General features: G+C 41.1%; 1 protein-coding gene across 1 annotated transcript; it reads right to left on the bottom strand.

The window, feature by feature from the left end:
- Positions 1–2,071: 2,071 nt before the first annotated feature.
- Positions 2,072–10,693, bottom strand: LOC132899965 (olfactory receptor class A-like protein 4). The gene is made up of 4 exons (XM_060942002.1): positions 10,427–10,693; positions 2,814–3,077; positions 2,390–2,644; positions 2,072–2,281 (listed from the first exon to the last, which is right to left on the bottom strand). The coding sequence occupies exons 1-4, from the start codon at positions 10,691–10,693 to the stop codon at positions 2,072–2,074; spliced, it is 996 nt and encodes a 331-aa protein (XP_060797985.1).
- Positions 10,694–18,482: the final 7,789 nt, after the last annotated feature.

Below are 18,482 nucleotides of genomic sequence, written 5' to 3' on the forward strand. Positions count from 1 at the left end.
TTTAAAGGGGTTCCTGATGATCTTTGTGAATTATTTACCTGAGAGATAAGAGCCAACACAAGTGAGAATCAAGCCAACTGGTGTTTGTTTCCATTTCAACTTGCAGCGCTTCGTTGTAAAGACACGAACGAAAAGCTTAAAAAAGAAAAACATACTTACATGGGCAAAACCAATACAGGATTCATTCGGCAGCGACTTGATCCCGAGGTCCTTTACCCAGCCACATACAAAAAAGTTGTAAGCCTCCATACTCTTCCACCTGTTTTGCGGTGTAGAAGGACGTCTGCAACACCAAATAGTTCGAGATGTCGGGGAACTCGACTGAAGGGTAGTTTTCGAGACCATATGACAAATCCTACTTTCCCAGACTGTAGGGGTCGATTCCATTACACACAGCAATCTTCTGAATATATCTAAAGTGAGCAGTGGCTTCTAGATTACGAGCGTACTCTGATAAGTTATCGCTAGTTGTTTGCACTACGGCAGCCGTTTAGACCGCCAGGTATTTCGCTTTCGGTAAAACCGCTAAGAAAAGTCACATGACTGAAACCCAGCAATGCAGTAAAAGATAGGAAGATATTTTTGTGATTTCTAGGTAAAGAAACTTTATTTTAAGAGCATGCTTAAATTTAGTTCTCACAAAAGCAGAACTATAATTACATAACAATCCAAATTTGTTATAGGGGAGATTGTGTGAAATTCTGTGCAGGTAGTGTCACATTCGTATTCTTCATGAGCAACCACATGACACAATAGCGTGACGTATTCATCCACCGCCATGTTGGAATGATATACAAATCCAAAATGCCGTCTCATGCGAACAATAACTGTGACGTATCTCCAACTTTCTAAAAATATTATGATTCTCTGGAGTCCTCCGGGGTGGCACGGTGGTGTAGTGGTTAGCGCTGTCGCCTCACAGCAAGAAGGTCCTGGGTTTGAGCCCAGCGGCTGACAGTGGCCTTTCTGTATGGAGTTTGCATGTTCTCCCCGTGTCTGCGTGGGTTTCCTCCGGGTGCTCCGGTTTCCCCCACAGTCCAAAGACATGCAGGTTAGGTTAACTGGTGACTCTAAATTGACCGTAGGTGTGAATGTGAGTGTGAATGGTTGTCTGTGTCTATGTGTCAGCCCTGTGATGACCTGGCGACTTGTCCAGGGTGTACCCCGCCTTTCGCCCGTAGTCAGCTGGGATAGGCTCCAGCTTGCCTGCAACCCTGTAGAAGGATAAAGCGGCTAGAGATAATGAGATGAGATGAGAAATTAATCTTCATGGAACGCCTTTGTTTAGTAAGTTAAATAAATAAATAAACAAACAAACAAATAAATTAATAAAAATTAACACTTCCAGTATAATATACAAAATTATTTTATTTTTTTAATACATATACACAGAATTTCTTGGGAAAAAAATGTATGTATGTATGTATGTATGTATGTATGTATGTTGTGTCCAATAAAATGTTGAATTTATTTTGATACTATTAGATAATAAAGTACAATTATTTTTTAGACAGGCTTTTTATATACAGTACTGTGCAAAAGCCTTATTCACCCTATTTTTTCACACAAACTCTGATATAGATTTCTGTTTTATGACTTCTACATTATCGAGTCAGTACAAAAACATTTTAGAGTCCAAATGTTCGTTTTCCAGCACAAAAATAAATGTTACGGAAAAAAGTTTGCATCTGAGCAGCGTATTCCATAAGAGAGCACTTTTCAGATTAAAAAAGAAAACATAATGAAGGCTGCTGGGTTTTGGTGCAAAATGAAGAAGCGAGTGTGACAGTCAAAGTGTCCAGAAGAACTGTGGCTGGTTCTGTAAGATGCTCAGTAAAACCTACAGCTCATTTCCTTATCAAACTGCACTCATTTTACCTGCGATTACTATTTTTTTAAAAGCAAAGGGTCGTCTCACACCAAATATTGACTTTGTTTCATTAATTATGGCTTACTGCTTACAGTTTATAGTATTTTTTTCTGTTGAAACATTTCATTTCATTATTTTTTGAAGCCATTTTTGGTCTACAGCATTTCTTTTGCACAGTACTGTATAATAATCTTTCTTTCTTTACTTGACAATGGACTTCATGACCTCTCGGAGTTTGCGGTGTCCCACAGCCAGTATGATGGGGGTGAACGCGATGAAGGCACTGTTGGAAAAACGTGCAAGAACCAGCAGGTATTCAGATGAGGGGCCACCGTTGTAGTTAAAATAGTTCACTGAGATGACACTGGTACCCCAGGAAAAGGTGAACAAAAGGATCAAGCCTAGAATGACCTAGAGAGGAGGATAACATTATAAAGGCATAAACATAGGGACAATAGGAATTGAAATAATGTCTGGCCTATTAATGGACAGTTATATAAAATGTAATAAATGTGTGACCTTGGCTGCACGTCTCTCTGCCGGCACTCTGCGTATGATAGGAGCATCGTGACCCCTATTGATGGCCTTGTGTGCATTTCCATATGCATAGAGTATGAGGAGCGAGCCCAGGTTGGTGGCGCTCATGAGGATGATGGGGATGGCCTCATGGATCACCATGGACGTAGTGGCAAATACAAGACCACTGTAAGCGGAGGGAAAATCCCACAAGCAGCCCAGTAATGGACGGGTTGTACTGCTCAGTAACATAATCGTCTGTAGGGGAGCAATGAGAAGGGACTAATGAGTGATCTGTGATTTTTCACATCCTGTTGTCAAATGTTTTATGTCATGTGGACAGTGACAGCTCACATTTGATAAAGTGAATGGAAATGTAGATATTGTGAAACACAGAGATAGAGCATGTTGTTTTTCCTTCCCTTACCTCACTGGCGTTCTTGCCTCCACTTCTGGAATACACAAAAAGAGGGACTGAGTAGAGAAGACTCAGTGTCCAGATGAGACCGAAGCACATTAGTAGGGCTTTGGGAGGACCACGTGCTTGAATTACACTAGAAATGGGAGGGCTTGTCCTTTTCAAAGTGTAAAAATGGAATGCACTGAGAAAAAACGTCGACCAAACATTTGCTGAACGCAGCCAGACCCACACACCCATCAGGAACTGACACCAGTTCTTAGTGGGTAACACCTTCAGCAAGAGATGAAAAGAGAAACATTATAACCAGGTAACTGGTAAGAGATGGAGGCAAGTAGATGTGCTACAAAACTGTCAAAGATATTCTCTTTTCCATTTGTAGTCCTTTGTGGATTGAATATCTATTTGTACAAATCAAATATTTGGCAATGATCCTTGGCAACCAGGATGAAATCAAAATAAAAGGTTTTTTTCACCCTTTTTTCACCCACAGTTTTCAGCAGTAGTAGTAATTGTAACTCATACAGTAGTTTCTGACTGCGAGCTGGTCTAGTAGTTAGCGTGCCCGCTTCTCAACTGGGAAATCGCGAGTTCTACTCATGGTCGGGTCATACCAAAGGCCATCATAAAAATGGTACCTACTGCCATCTGGCAAGGCGTGCTGCAATACAGAGTCAAGTTCTCTGGGTTACCAGAAGACTAGGCCCCCACTGTAACCCGAGCTGTATAAAAGGCAGAGGACAGTAGCAGCGGACATTGGCGCCACCCAATGCCCCTTAAGGGCCTCGTTAGTACTGGGATGGGAGACTGCTTGTGAAGACCAGGTCCTAGCACAGGAGGAACTTTGACTTTTGACAGTAGTTTGTAGGAGTTAATCTATTATGATTTGAATATGCTGAAACTACGAGGGTACTCCAAAAAGTTCTTGGCCTCACCCAGAAACAAGGGGTGTAACTCCTATTTTGGGGCATAACTGTATACTTTAAAGCTTTATATCATTGTCCACAGGTGGCATGGTGGTGTAGTGGTTAGCACTGTCACCTCACAGCAAGAAGGTCATGGGTTCAAGCCCAGCGGCTGACGAGGGCCTTTCTGTGTGAAGTTTGCATGTTCTCCCCATGTCTGTGTGGGTTTCCTCCGGGTGCTCCGGTTTTGTCACAGTCCATCCATGCCTGAGTTTGTGGGACTTCCATGCCGGCTCCAGGCCAGATCCGGGACAGGAATTCAGTCCTGCCCTGCTGTAGGCCATTTTCACGGAAGTGACACTCCCACACCTGCTACCACTCCTCTCCCATCAGCCAGGACCTTTTTAAGAACTGTTTGGAGCTACTCCAGTTGCCAGACTGTCTCTAGTAGACTTTCCTCGCCTTGCTACAACCCATTGGTATTGTGTCTCTTGATTCCCCCTGCCTGAATTGTTCCTTGTTTTTTTTTTTTTTTGTCTAGTTTTATGTCCAGTTTTTTGCCCCTGTTTTACCTGCCTGTTCTTTTGGATTGTGTTTTGCTTCCTCTGCCTGGATTTCCCTTGTCCCTGTGTTCATCAGTTTTGGTGAAGATTTTTCTGTCCTGTTTTTGTCCCTGACCGTGCCTACCTGCTCCTCTGTGGTTTTCGACCTCATGGCCCATTCTTTGACCACTGATCTTTGCTTGAGCCCTACTGTACCTCTGCCCTGTACTTCATTAAAGAAGTTTTTCCTCTGTACACTGCCTGTCTTGAGTCTGCTCTTGGGTCCTCACTTCACCTTAGCTCGCCATTTCTGACAGGTTTCCCCCACATTCCAAAGACATGCAGGTTAGGTTAGTTGGTGGCTCTAAATTGACCGTAGGTGTGAGTGTGAATGGTAGTTTGTCTTGATGTGTCAGCCCTGCGATTACCTGGCAACTTGTCCAGGGTGTACCCCGCCTCTCGCCCATAGTCAGCTGGGATGGGCTTGCCTGCGACCCTGCACAGGATAAGTGGCTACAGATAATGGATGGATGGATGGATTACTGTCCACAAAAACTCAAATGAAAGAAGCAATCAAAAAAAGGAGAGGAAAGCTTTGAGCAGGGTGGCACGGCAGTGTAGTGGTTAGCATTGTCGTCTCGCAACAAGAAGGTCCTGGGTTCAAGCACAGTGACCAACAAGGGCCTTTCTGTGTGAAATTTGCATGTTCTCCCTGTGTCTGCGTGGGTTTCCTCCAGGTGCTCCAGTTTCCCCCCACAATCCAAAGGCATGCAGGTTAGACTAATTGGTGGTTCTAAATTGGCCGTAGGTGTGAATAGTTGTTTGTCTCTGTGTCAGATGATCTGGCAACTTGTCCAGGGTGTACCCCACCTCTTGCCCGTAGTCAGCTGGGATAGGCTCCAGTTTGCTCATGAAGCTGCACAGGACAAGTGGTTACAGATAATGGATGGAAGCTTCGAGCTGGCATGCTGTTGCTCTAGGACAAGCCGCCTATCCACACAGCATAGGTGGCAGAAGCAGCCAAATGTGGCTTTGAACTTTTGCCCCATGCACCTTACTCACCCAATCTGCCACTGTCTGACTTCTGTTTCCCAAACTGAAATCCCACTTGTGTGGTTGCCATTTTCAGAGTGATGATGAAGTCATCCATGTTGTTGAGGAATATCTGGAGGCTCAAGATATGACCACCTTCCATGAAGGGATAGTGAAGCTTGAACATTGGTGGACCAAATGCATTGAAGTTAAAAAAGACTGTTGAAAAATAATGCAAGAACAATCTTTCTCCTGTGTTGTTTTCTGGGTGAGGCTGAGAACTTTTTGAAGCATCCTTGTACATAGGTTTTAATCCAATATATTTCTATACAGTCTTGCTAAGGTGTTGTCAATTTTGGCATTGAAACAGAGGAAAAGTGAAAACCTGTAAACTTTCTTACATAGTTATATTCAATATTCTTTCTCTTACTCTGTGTGATTGCAGCAGCAAGTGATGCAAACAGCATAGATAGATTCCTCTAGGGAGAAAAATGGTAAGCTCCTTTGCTGCATGGTTGCATCAAGGAAAGAAACTGGCAGAACATTTGGCTACTAAACAACCTAGAAAGTGATAGAAACTCCTGATGTCACATATTGAATATCAGCATCAGCAAGTCCAGGTGTGAAAACTGAGAATGCTGCACCTTGGACCATTTTAGAAAGTTTAGTACGTGTCAGACAGAATGTAAAGTCATCTGTCAGTACTACTCAAGTCAAGTTTATTTGTATCGCGCTTTTAACAATAGACATTGTCGCAAAGCAGCTTTACAGAAATGTAAAGACTTTAAACATGAGCTAATTTTATCCCTAATCTATCCCCAATGAGCAAGCCTGTGGTGACGGTGGCAAGGAAAAACTCCCTCAGGCGACATGAGGAAGAAACCTCGAGAGGAACCAGACTCAAAAGGGAACCCATCCTCATAAAAGCATAAAAATTATTTGAAATGCTCACAGGATCACCCCAGACAATTAGGTAGTGGGAGTATTTCATAAACTGTGATGTCAAATGTCTCATGACTGAAATTATGAGTTGTGTTGACTGGAGTCATCGACATCACTACCGAACCTGATCCGGGCTTGAGATGAACCATGTTTCTAGTTCTAGTAATTACTCCAATTCTAAGGTCCCTTCACTGGCTTCCAGTAAGCTACAGAATTGACTTTAAAGTATTGCTGCTGGTATACAAATCTCTAAATGGTACAGGGCCCAATTATCTCTCTGATATGTTGCAGCGGCCTAACCCAATCAGATCTACCAGATCGCAACAGAAAAATTTACTATTAAAACCAGTTGTTAAAACAAAGTGTGGTGAAGCAGCTTTTAGCTACTATGCAGTACATCTATGGAACCAACTGCCAGAGGACATTAAAAATGCTCCTGCTGTTGGCAGCTTCAAATCTAGGTTAAAGACCAAGCTGTTTTCAGATGCTTTCTGTTAAATAATTAATATTTTTACATTTTTTATAATCTTTACTTTCTCTGCATGTTTTAAATTTACTTTAATTCTATTCTATTTTATTCCGCTGGTTTCTTTTTCTTTTTCTCCTTTTTTCTTTTTGGCATTTTATTATTTTATTTCTACTATTGTTTAATTCTTATTATTTTCTTTTAATTCTTTTAATTCTTTTAATTAATTGTTTTAGAATAAAAATAAAATTATTTTATGTAATTTTATTTCTCTATTGTTTACTGTTTTTGTTTTTGCTTCTGTAAAGCACATTGAACTGCCACTGTGTATGAAATGTGCTATATAAATAAACTTGCCTTGCCTTGCCTTACTAGTGACAAGGGCATCTGTCTGCAAAGATGGAACTTATAATGACACCTGTGTTCAAGCAAGGATTTTAATTTATTTGATTTGTCACAGGCAGCACAGTGGTGTAGTGGTTAGCACTGTCTCCTCATAGCAAGAAAGTTCTGGGTTCAAGCCCAGTGGCCAACATGGGCCTTTCTGTGTGGAGTCTGCATGTTCTCCCTGTGTCTGTGTGGGTTTCCTCCAGTTTCCCCCACAGTTCAAAGACATGCAGGTTAGGCTAATCGGTGGCTCTAAATTGACCGTAGGTGTGAGTGTGAATGGTTGTTTGTCTCTATGTGCCGGCCCTGTGATGACCTGGCGACTTGTCCAGGGTGTACCCCGACTCTCACCCATAGTCAGCTGGGATAGGCTCCAGCTTGCCTGCGACCCTGCACAGGATAAGCAGTTACAGATGACAGATGGCTGGATTTGTCACAGAGATCACTTCATGACGGGAAGAAAACAGAAGAATACCTGAATTGATTTTCAACCCCTTTGGCATAGATTTTTACACCGGATGCCCTTCCTGATGCAACTCTCCCCGATCTTTCACAACCCCCATGGCCGAGTATTTTTGCATATCTTTGAACCGGAAACCGGAACACCTGGAGGAAACCCACACAGAAACGGGAAGAACATGCAAACTCCACACAGAAAGGCCCCGTCAGTTGGGGGGTTTGAACCTGGAACCTTCTTGCTGTGAGGTAACCACTGTACCACCATGCCGCCCAAACAGGAGGATAGGAGTAGCATGTGTGGGGGAAAAAAACTGAGAATAAATGAAAAAGGGAAAAACAAGTTTTAACACCAGCATATCTATGTCCTTGAAATGAAAGGCATATGGCTAGCACTGCAACATTTTCAGAAACCTCCTTACACCTTCTAGTGTGGTCTGACTATGTACGGTATCTTGCAAATGTATTCATCCCCCTTGGTGTTTGTCCTGATTTGCTGCTTTACAAGCTGGAATTAAAATGGATTTTTGGGGGGTTAGTACCATTTGATTTACACAACATGCCTTCAATTAAAGGTGAAAGTTGTTTTTTTTTATTGTGACACAAACAATAATTAACATGAAAAAAAAAATCTGGAATGTGCATAGGTATCCCCCCGAAGTAAATACTTTGTAGAGCCACCTTTTGCTACAATTACAGCTGCAAGTCTCTTGGGGTATGTCTCTATTAGCTTAGCACATCTAACTACTGGGATTTTTGCCCATTTCTCAAGGCAAAACTGCTCCAACTCCTTCAAGTTAGATGGGTTGTGTTGGTGTACAGCAATCTTCAAGTTATGCCACAGATTCTCAATTGGATTGAGGTCTGGGCTTTGATTAGGCCATTCCAAGACATTTAAATGTTTTTCGTTAAACCACTCCAGTGTAGCTTTAGCAGTATATTTAGGGTCATTGTCCTGCTGGAATGTGAACCTTCATCCCAGTCTGAAACCTCATGCTGACTCAAACATGTTTTACTCCAGAATTGCCCTGTATTTAGTGCCATCCATCTTTACTTCAGTTCTGGCCAGCTTTCCTGTCCCTGCAGATATAAAAAATATCCCCACAGCATGATGCTGCCACCACCATGCTTCACTGTAAGAATGGTGTTCTCAGGGTGTTGGGTTTGTACCACCCATGGCATTTCCCATGATGGCCAAAAAGATCAATTTTAGTCTCATTTGACCAGAGAATCTTCTTCCATGTGTTTGGGGAGTCTGCCACATGCTGTTGGCCAAACTCCAAACGTGTTTTCTTAAGCAATTACTTTTTCCTGGCCACTCTTCCATAAAGCCCCGCTCTGTGGAGTGTACGGGTTAAAGTGGTCCTATGGACAGATACTCCCATCTCTGCTGTGGATCTTTGCAGCTCCTTCAGTGTTATCTTTTGTGTCTTTGCTGCATCTCTGATTAATGCCCTCCTTGCCTGGTCTGTGAGTTTTGGTGGGCGGCCTTCTCTTGTCAGGTTTGTAGTGGTGACATATTCTTTCCGTTTTGCTATAATGGATTTAATGGTGCTCTGTGGGATATTCAAAGTTTGGGATATTTTTTATAACCCAACCCTGATCTATACTTCTCACAAATTTGTCTCTGACCTGTTTGGAGGCTCCTTGGTTTTCATGTTGTTTGCTTGGTAGTGTTGCAGAGTCAGTGTCCTTCCAGAACAGGTTGATTTATACGGACATCATGTGACAGATCATGTGACATTTTGATTGCACACAGGTGGATCATAATCAACTAATTATGTGACCTTATGAAGTGAATTGGCTGGACCAGCTCTTGTTTAGGGGTTTCATACGAAAGGGGGTGAATATCTATGCACACTCCAGATTTCTGTTTTTTCATCTTAATTCTTGTTTGTGTCACAATAAAACAATAATTTGCACCTTTAAAGTGGTAGGCATGTTGTGTAAATCAAATGGTGCTAATCTTCCAAAAATCCATTTTAATTCCAGCTTGTAATGCGACAAAACAGGACAAACACAAAGGGGGATGAATACTTTTGCAAGACACTGTAATACAATAGTGGACACTTTGTCTCACCATCTGTCCTGAGCCTGGGAATTAACAAAATTTCATGCCAGTGGAAGTTGATCTGTTTGCGAAAAGACATTCAATTCAATGCCAAGTTTGGTTCATGGACAGGGCAGAGACAAATGTTTTGGGCCAGTTGGTGCACAGTTGTTCAAATCTAACTTTGTATGATTTTGTGCTGCTGTGGTTTCTATAAATGAGGTTGGCTTGGCTTCAATAATCTATGTGTCGATTGCACTATTCTGGCAGAACAGGACCTGGTGCTATACAGTTTGCCTAACTTGTCATTTGAACCAGCTGAAGGTGGAAGTGTTTTTCTCTTAAGCCTGCTTTTTTGCTAGCCATCACTCCAGTTTGTAATGTTACGTCCATAAAATTCAGACCCAGTTACGAAAAAATTCTTCTTTACAAAGGCCTGGACAAGCAACTAACATGATCGAATGGTGACAACCATACTCTAAGTGGAAAAAAGTCAGGAAAAATATTTTCCCACATATGTGCACTGTTATAAATGATAACTAATCAATTATATCCTTTCAACAATTTGTAGCATTTGTGCTGATTTTCTCGAGTTTATCTGTTCTTCTCAAAACCTGCTGGTTATCTTTCAAATCCACTTAAAATACTAGCCAGCATCCCAGCCTGTTCTCCAAAGTTTTGCAACACTGTTGTAGTGTATATGTAGAGTGAACATCATAAAAAACTCCTTTCTTTGTCTGTTAATTTGATCTTAACCGTGTGATGCTTTGAGGAAACTGCATCCCTCTTCCTCCTCCTGTCTAAGCCCCAACACACTTACACACACATACACATGCATGTACCTCGAGTCCAAAGTCTGAGGTGACCAGCAGGGTGTTCCTCATCACCGACACCAGCAGGTTAGATAAGGCCATGTTGACCAGGATCATGTCAGAGCTGCGTCCTCCTCCAGGCTCCCGAATAATACTGTTCCCTACCACCAAGATTACCATGGCATTTCCCAAAATGCCAAGAAGCACCAGGATTAAGTATAAAAACATCAGAACACCTGCCAACTGAACTGTTGGTGCCTTTTTAATAAACGTAACAGTTTTATTGGCTATCATCATGAATGATAAAACTAGTCCTCCCTGTACTACTACCAGTACCCTTGAAATCAATGTTCTACCAAATGGTCCTTATCTCAGATGCTTCCTTTTTCTCATTGACTACATTTGATCCCACCTCTTCAGGGCCAATATGTCCAATCCCAACTGGAGTTGTGTCTTTAGCTCTTTGGATCAGATGGAGGATACCGAACTCAACAAATTCAGAATCAGCTCCCCTAGGTTCTCCGTCATGCAAGATCAATTAAGATACTGCCTATGGAAGAGATTTTACCAAAAATAGTGAAACCTTTTGGCCTAATAGCTGATCACACATCTTTTGTAACAGGGGATTAATTAATTTGACTAATTGAAACACAGGCTGTTAACAACTAATTAATCAACAAGCTCTGCTGTTCATATCGTCAGTGAGGGAGTGTTTCTGATGGCCACCTGAGGCTTGATTTTATGCCACCACTGGAATAAATGTTGCTGTTTGATTGATTGCTGGCTTGAATAAGTTAGAAAGATATATTAGCTTTCTGCTAGTGAAGTAAGTATACACATTTCTATACATGTTTTGGTTCAACAGCACTGTGAGGAATAACAGTTTTACTAATTCATAGCAATTCAAAAGAATGAACAGTGTTACTGGCAAAAAGTTATAACGGTTGTTATCGAGGTTAGTGAGAACACATTATTTATCTTCAGAAAGCGCACTATCCTGAAGCTAATCCTGGTAACACTGAGGGCTCTGTATGAAGGTGATGTGGATGTGTTGGGATTTCCAGAAGACATCATTGTTTTTTAAAATGATTTGCTGAGCACGTATTAATGGAGAAAATGGGAATTAATTAACTTTGATTCAAACCTTTGTTAGCAGACTAATTAGTTTACAACCTCAGCTACAAATTTTATTTAAGTGGGTGAAAAACTGAAGGCGTTTTTATATTGGTAAAATGTTAAAGACAAGCGAGAACATGGATCACATCCTTTAACTGAAGGGGGGGGGGAACAATCAGGTTTGCTATTTCTGTCTCCTTTTTTGATCCAATTATTAATCTTCTAGTTACAAAAAAAAAAACTATAGCAAAATTTTATTGTTTGCTAGCTCTCTCCTTAATTATAACATAAATGACACTTTTATTTGGTTGAACAATGTATGCTTTGTTGTTATTATTTATTTATTTTACTGTAACAGATTTCTTTTAAATACACATGCATTGACACTATCATAATAGTGGTTTCTTAACGTGCACAACACTAATAGAGCTTGTGTGTATAGTTTGTCTGTAGTTATTCAAATTGATAACAATTGAATAAAACTATTTCTAGTGACATCTGAACAATATTAGCTAGCTTGCAGATTAACATTAGAACTGTACACTATGCTATACAACTATCAGAAACAGTTGCTGTAAGTACCAGAGATATATAATAAGTACAAAATACGGTATGAGTTTTGACAACTTTACCTCTGTCTCTTACAAAGCAGTGAAAATGGAGACTCCTTCCATCTTCTGACCAATCAGAAGTAAGTACTATGATCTGCACATTTATTACATTTTTAAAAAATCAAAATTACAGGGGTAAGAATAATTCTTGCGTATATAAAATGTATTTCTTTGAGTAATTCTTGCAAATAAGATGCATTCAACTTTATTCAACACCTCAGCTCGTCATCAAGTTTTTTTCTGATGAAAAACAAGAAAGTGTAGTTAAGCTTGCTATAGGCGAATCGGTTTGTAGGTCTGTTAGGAAATCCCATGGTAAGAACAAATCATGGAGAACATCATGTTTATTTAGTCTGACAGGCTGAACCTCTGTACTCAGAGAACGGCACAATTTCTGAATTTGTAGAAACAATCCAGTATCTGTCCATGCTACTAACAGAGCTTGCAATATGTGTGTATATATATATATATATATATATATATATATATATATATCTCATCTCATCTCATTATCTGTAGCCGCTTTATCCTGTTCTACAGGGTCGCAGGCAAGCTGGAGCCTATCCCAGCTGACTACGGGCGAAAGGCGGGGTACACCCTGGACAAGTCGCCAGGTCATCACAGGGCTGACACATAGACACAGACAACCATTCACACTCACATTCACACCTACGGTCAATTTAGAGTCACCAGTTAACCTAACCTGCATGTCTTTGGACTGTGGGGGAAACCGGAGCACCCGGAGGAAACCCACGCGGACACGGGGAGAACATGCAAACTCCGCACAGAAAGGCCCTCGTTGGCCACGGGGCTCGAACCCGGACCTTCTTGCTGTGAGGCGACAGCGCTAACCACTACACCACCGTGCCGCCATTTATATATATATATATATATATATATATATATATATATATATATATATATATATATATATATCAGTGGCGGCTGGCTTTTGTAAAAGTGAGGGAGGAAGGAATGCTTGGTTGAAGGTCACGGGCCCCAATGCGACCGCACCTGCTGGACCGGCTATAGTTACACGCACGGGTTGAGTTGATAATAGTTTTTCCTGAATAATTCATTAACATCCTTTCCATGGTGTCAAACAACTGGTCACTAATCTGTAGGTCGTTTATTTTAGACATATATCTAGTTATCATTAGAAAAATGAGCCGTGTAGTCCGTCGGTTGAAATTGATCCATTCTGTACACGAGTGCAGCAGTATTCAGCGGTGTTTTTTACCGACAAGATGGTGGTTGTGTACTTTCCAGTCACGTGACTGCAAGATCTCTATACCATCAGTAGAGAAAAACAAAATGGCAGAGCGTGTTGCTGAACCAACCGAGGACGAAATAAAAACTACTTGAAAACAAAACCCTCAAAAAGACACACCCCAAAAAAAAGCAACAAAATATGGAATGAAAGTATTTGATGGTAAGAAAGTATTCCCCCCCCCCAGAATTATTATTATTATAGCATTTTTCACACATTGCTCCCGTCATATCGCCGGTTTGTTTACATTCCAAGCGGAAATGATTTTATCAGACGTTTTGTATCAAGTTTGTATTTATCGAATTTGCAAAAAAAATAAGAATAAAAATGCTCCGTTTCTCAAAATCCAGTGAATGTGGATAGAATAAAACAGTTATTCCACTCAACCTCATCGTACATGGCTTATAGCCGACTCGGTGCTACAAGCCTTGTCGGATATCAGCTGTACGACTTGATTTCGTGGAATAACTTATGTTTAAAATTTATATCAGGAATTTCTATATTTTTGTGTCCAAACTTTTGACTGGTACTAAAAATAATGAAATGTACTGTATATGGAAGTGCAGACTATGAAAAAGACAAAAGCTCTACATCTGCTGTGCACGCACTTCCGCTTCCCTGCTTTCCCGGTTTGGTTTGTTTTCACGACCGCCATTTTTAAAAACACGAGCGAAGATGGAGCAGCACGAAGAGCGCTTGATCGAGGAAGTGAGGAAGTACGGACATCTATACGACTCCAGTTCTAGTCATTATAAGTAACCGGAGGATAAACACTCCACTAACCACACCCACCAACTACTCCTAGCGACTTCACGCCCCCTTGCGTTGTGGCGGTGAATAACATCACGCACGCCTATTAATCCCCGCTCAACGATAAATTACAACTGTCTGCGAAAAGCTATCTGCGAAAGCCTTGTCGCAAGAGCATGCAGAGGCCTTAAGAGTTAAAAGGATAGCTGGTCAAACTTCTGCTATTCACTTTAATTTTTTATTTTAGTCTTTACGCTACACTTGTGAAACAAAATGTGTTCATTAGTACTTGATAATGCTTCCAAGCCAGACAATTCATGAATAAGTGCTTTCTTAGTATTTTGAAACTGCACAGAGTTCACAGCACCGTATTTTGAACAAAACACAGTAAAAGGCAAAATTAGTAACCAAAATACTGCAAGCCCTGATGCTGCTCACAGCTTGGTGATGCTGGTAAGAGATGAGGTGAGTATAACTGATAACGTGTGTATATATGCTGTATTTACTGTATGGACATGGGATCAGAAAACAATTTTATTTATAAGCGGTAGCCACATGGACCCATAGGGTACTTATTTTTACTTTCAGATTATTTTGAGTTTCTGTTCCTTTTTTTTTCCCTCTCTCCAAGCAACCTGATTTTAATAAATATATATACACTACCGTTCAAAAGTTTGGGGTCACCCAGACAATTTTGTGTTTTCCATGAAAAGTCACACTTTTATTTACCACCATAAGTTGTAAAATGAATAGAAAATATAGTCAAGACATTTTTCTGGCGGGCGGCACGGTGGTGTAGTGGTTAGCACTGTCGCCTCACAGCAAGAAGGTCCGGGTTCGAGCCCCGTGGCCGGCGAGGGCCTTTCTGTATGGAGTTTGCATGTTCTCCCCGTGTCCGCGTGGGTTTCCTCCGGGTGCTCCGGTTTCCCCCACAGTCCAAAGACATGCAGGTTAGGTTAACTGGTGGCTCTAAATTGACCGTAGGTGTGAATGTGAGTGTGAATGGTTGTCTGTGTCTATGCGTCAGCCCTGTGATGACCTGGCGACTTGTCCAGGGTGTACCCCGCCTTTCGCCCGTAGTCAGCTGGGATAGGCTCCAGCTTGCCTGCGACCCTGTAGAACAAGATAAAGCGGCTACAGATAATGAGATGAGATGAGACGAGACATTTTTCTGGCCATTTTGAGCATTTAATCGACCCCACAAATGTGATGCTCCAGAAACTCAATCTGCTCAAAGGAAGGTCAGTTTTATAGCTTCTCTAAAGAGCTCAACTGTTTTCAGCTGTGCTAACATGATTGTACAAGGGTTTTCTAATCATCCATTAGCCTTCTGAGGCAATGAGCAAACACATTGTACCATTAGAACACTGGAGTGAGAGTTGCTGGAAATGGGCCTCTATACACCTATGGAGATATTGCACCAAAAACCAGACATTTGCAGCTAGAATAGTCATTTACCACATTAGCAATGTATAGAGTGGATTTCTGATTAGTTTAAAGTGATCTGCATTGAAAAGAACAGGGCTTTTCTTTCAAAAATAAGGACATTTCAAAGTGACCCCAAACTTTTGAACGGTAGTGTAAGTCCTGTGTACTGCTACATACAGTGCGTCATCTCTCACTAATACTAAAGTGTTCTTGTCTATAACGCAGGAAGTCACAACTAGACTAATTGTCTGTGTACTCAGATAATATCTATAGATAAAGAAGTCCAGGTCAAATAAAATCAGGGAATGAATCCTGTTCGTTTCTCGGGGGATCCGTTGTTCTGATCTGCTGTCAGTGATGAGCAAATGAGGTTGAAGGAGGAACCTGGAGCTTTATAGCCTCTGATAAGATTGCCAACGGTGAACTTTGCAATCCAACAGGTCCTCAGTGCTTGGTGATAATCGTGTAGCTTTATTACTTAACGCTCTCCAATGAGAAACAAAGTTATAATGAAATAATGTTAGGTAAAGGATGACTTCAACGAGGGGGAAAAAATACAATAACACGAGTTGTGTCTATGTAGTTCACAATAAGACCAACTTTTTTTTTTTCCCCTCGATAGATTGAACAGTAACGCTGTCTGACACGCAGGAATCCACGCTGTGCGTCTGTGTGAGTCTCCTGAGGGCAGCGTGATTGTGTTTTATATTACTCGAGGCTGCTAAGTGATCATGAGCCGGTATTACAGAACACTAAACCCCAGACTTTTTTCCAGTAGTGACGGCCATTCAGAGAATCATCTACCAAATCTGATCACGTTGAACCCAGTCCACTTTTCCAAGGGCACGCAATACAATCTGCCATCATCTTGACGACGCACACAATCTGACTACAAATCTAAGTCTAGTTAACTCGTTAACCAAACAGCTACATGTTTTTTGTTTTCTTCACTCAATGGACAGAATCATAATTTGTAATCGAGCAAACTGACGCAAAACAGCTACATAGAAAAACAAAACGCACTGGATTTCGAAATTACTACTAAAAATGCCGGAATAAATGTAAAGAACGGACGTGTATTCTTTTTCTGAGGAACAAAATACCGTACACAGGACGTTTCCAGATGTCTCCTGAAACAATGCCGTTACATGAAACTGACGACTAAGCTTTTATTTTTTGAGATTAATAGACCCTTGTTAGCCGTAAAAGGCATTTATTTAATGTTACTAAGTTTGTAATAATACCATAGAAACTGTATATTTGAATAATTTCAGTAGATCTGAGAGAAAACCTTACAGCTTTCTATCGAATGCAGGTAAATGGGTATGAAAATAAAATCAAAGCAAAGACATAGAGGCTGTCAAAAGTTTGGACACCATTCTAATTCAATGTTTTTTCTTTACTTTTATTGATTAAAAGACACTTCTTCATGTCTCAAAGTATTTTTTTTAATTGTTTGTTTATTGCACATACAAGAAGAAAAATTGGTTTAACAAAATATAACAAAGACGTGCAGGGGAGGCCAGAAACCTGATGGTTTTTCGAGGGTTTGCCCTTATAAAATAAAAATGACAATATTACAGGGCATATTCTGGACCAATTTCGTTTTTTTTTTTTTTTTATATGAAAGTATGTCCCTTTACACACTCATCCAGAAGGGTAATTTTGCACAAGGCCATCTGTCTACAGCAGAAAAAAATAAAATAACAAAACACATCTGGAAAAATCTCAAGGTAGTCTGGATCCAGATTCGTGACGTCACGTGCGGACAGTGTTGGGCACGCTACTTTCAAAAAGTAATTAGTTATAGTTACTAGTTACTTTTCCCAAAAAGTAACTGAGTTAGTAACGGAGTTACTTTGTCATAAAAGTAACTAACGCTACATTCACACTGCAAGGCTTAATGCTCAATTCCGATTTTTTTGTGAAATCCGATTTTTTTGTGAGGTCGTTCACATTAACAAATATATGCGACTTGTATGTGATCCTCAGTATGAACGAAAAGCGACCTAAAAGTGTTCCGCATGCGCATTGCAGGATACGACGACGTCACACGCAGTGAGCATGGCCAGTGTTTAAGGAAGTAAAACCGCCCGGTTGCGGTATGACCCATCCAATCTAGCTTGAATAGCTGTATCCCCCCAAATGGAAATCAGCTCCCTAACCTCTGCGTCCTTCCATTGAGAAGATTCAGAACCTTCACAGCCCGAAGCGTCCCTCGCATTGATGTCATGCGCAGGGGCGCAGATACGTTTTTTGAACTGGGAGGGACAAAAAACTGGGGGGGACAAAGCTGCCAGCAAACCAACCCCAACCCCGATATGCCTGTCAAACTTGTTGTTAGTAACCATAGCAACCAAGCTCGAGCTCGCAACCTGTGCAGTCTGCGCAGCTCAACCAACCGAATATCAGTCTTTGTTTTATGTGAGTTGTTGCAACTATGTATACACTGCTGTGCACCTCAATAAACCGAATGGTAATTAGTCTTTTGATTTTTCCGTGAGGTTTGCCTTATGCAAAGAAAGACAGCATAGACGTTTTTTCCTCCCTATAAGTGGGGGGGACCGAACGAGGTGAATTTAAATATGACTCGTCCCACCCTCTATCTGCGCCCGTGATTATGCGCCATGTTGTTGTAACTTTTTTTTGAGAGACCCGCTGCCTACTTCAGCGCAGAATAGTGACGTTTGTGGCTTGTTGATGACGTGTAAGTCGGATGAATGCGACCTGGCGGTTCAGACTGAAGTCGCATATGAAAAGATCGGATAGGAATCGGAATTAGCACCACATATCCAAATGGCCTGGGTCGGATTTGAAAAAATCGGATCTGTGTCGTTCATATTGTCAATAAAAGATCGGATACAGGTCACATATGGGCGAAAAGATCGGATTTGAGTCACTTCAGCCTGCA

Source organism: Neoarius graeffei, chromosome 16 (assembly GCF_027579695.1).
Source record: "Neoarius graeffei isolate fNeoGra1 chromosome 16, fNeoGra1.pri, whole genome shotgun sequence".
Taxonomy (NCBI): Eukaryota; Metazoa; Chordata; class Actinopteri; order Siluriformes; family Ariidae; genus Neoarius; species Neoarius graeffei.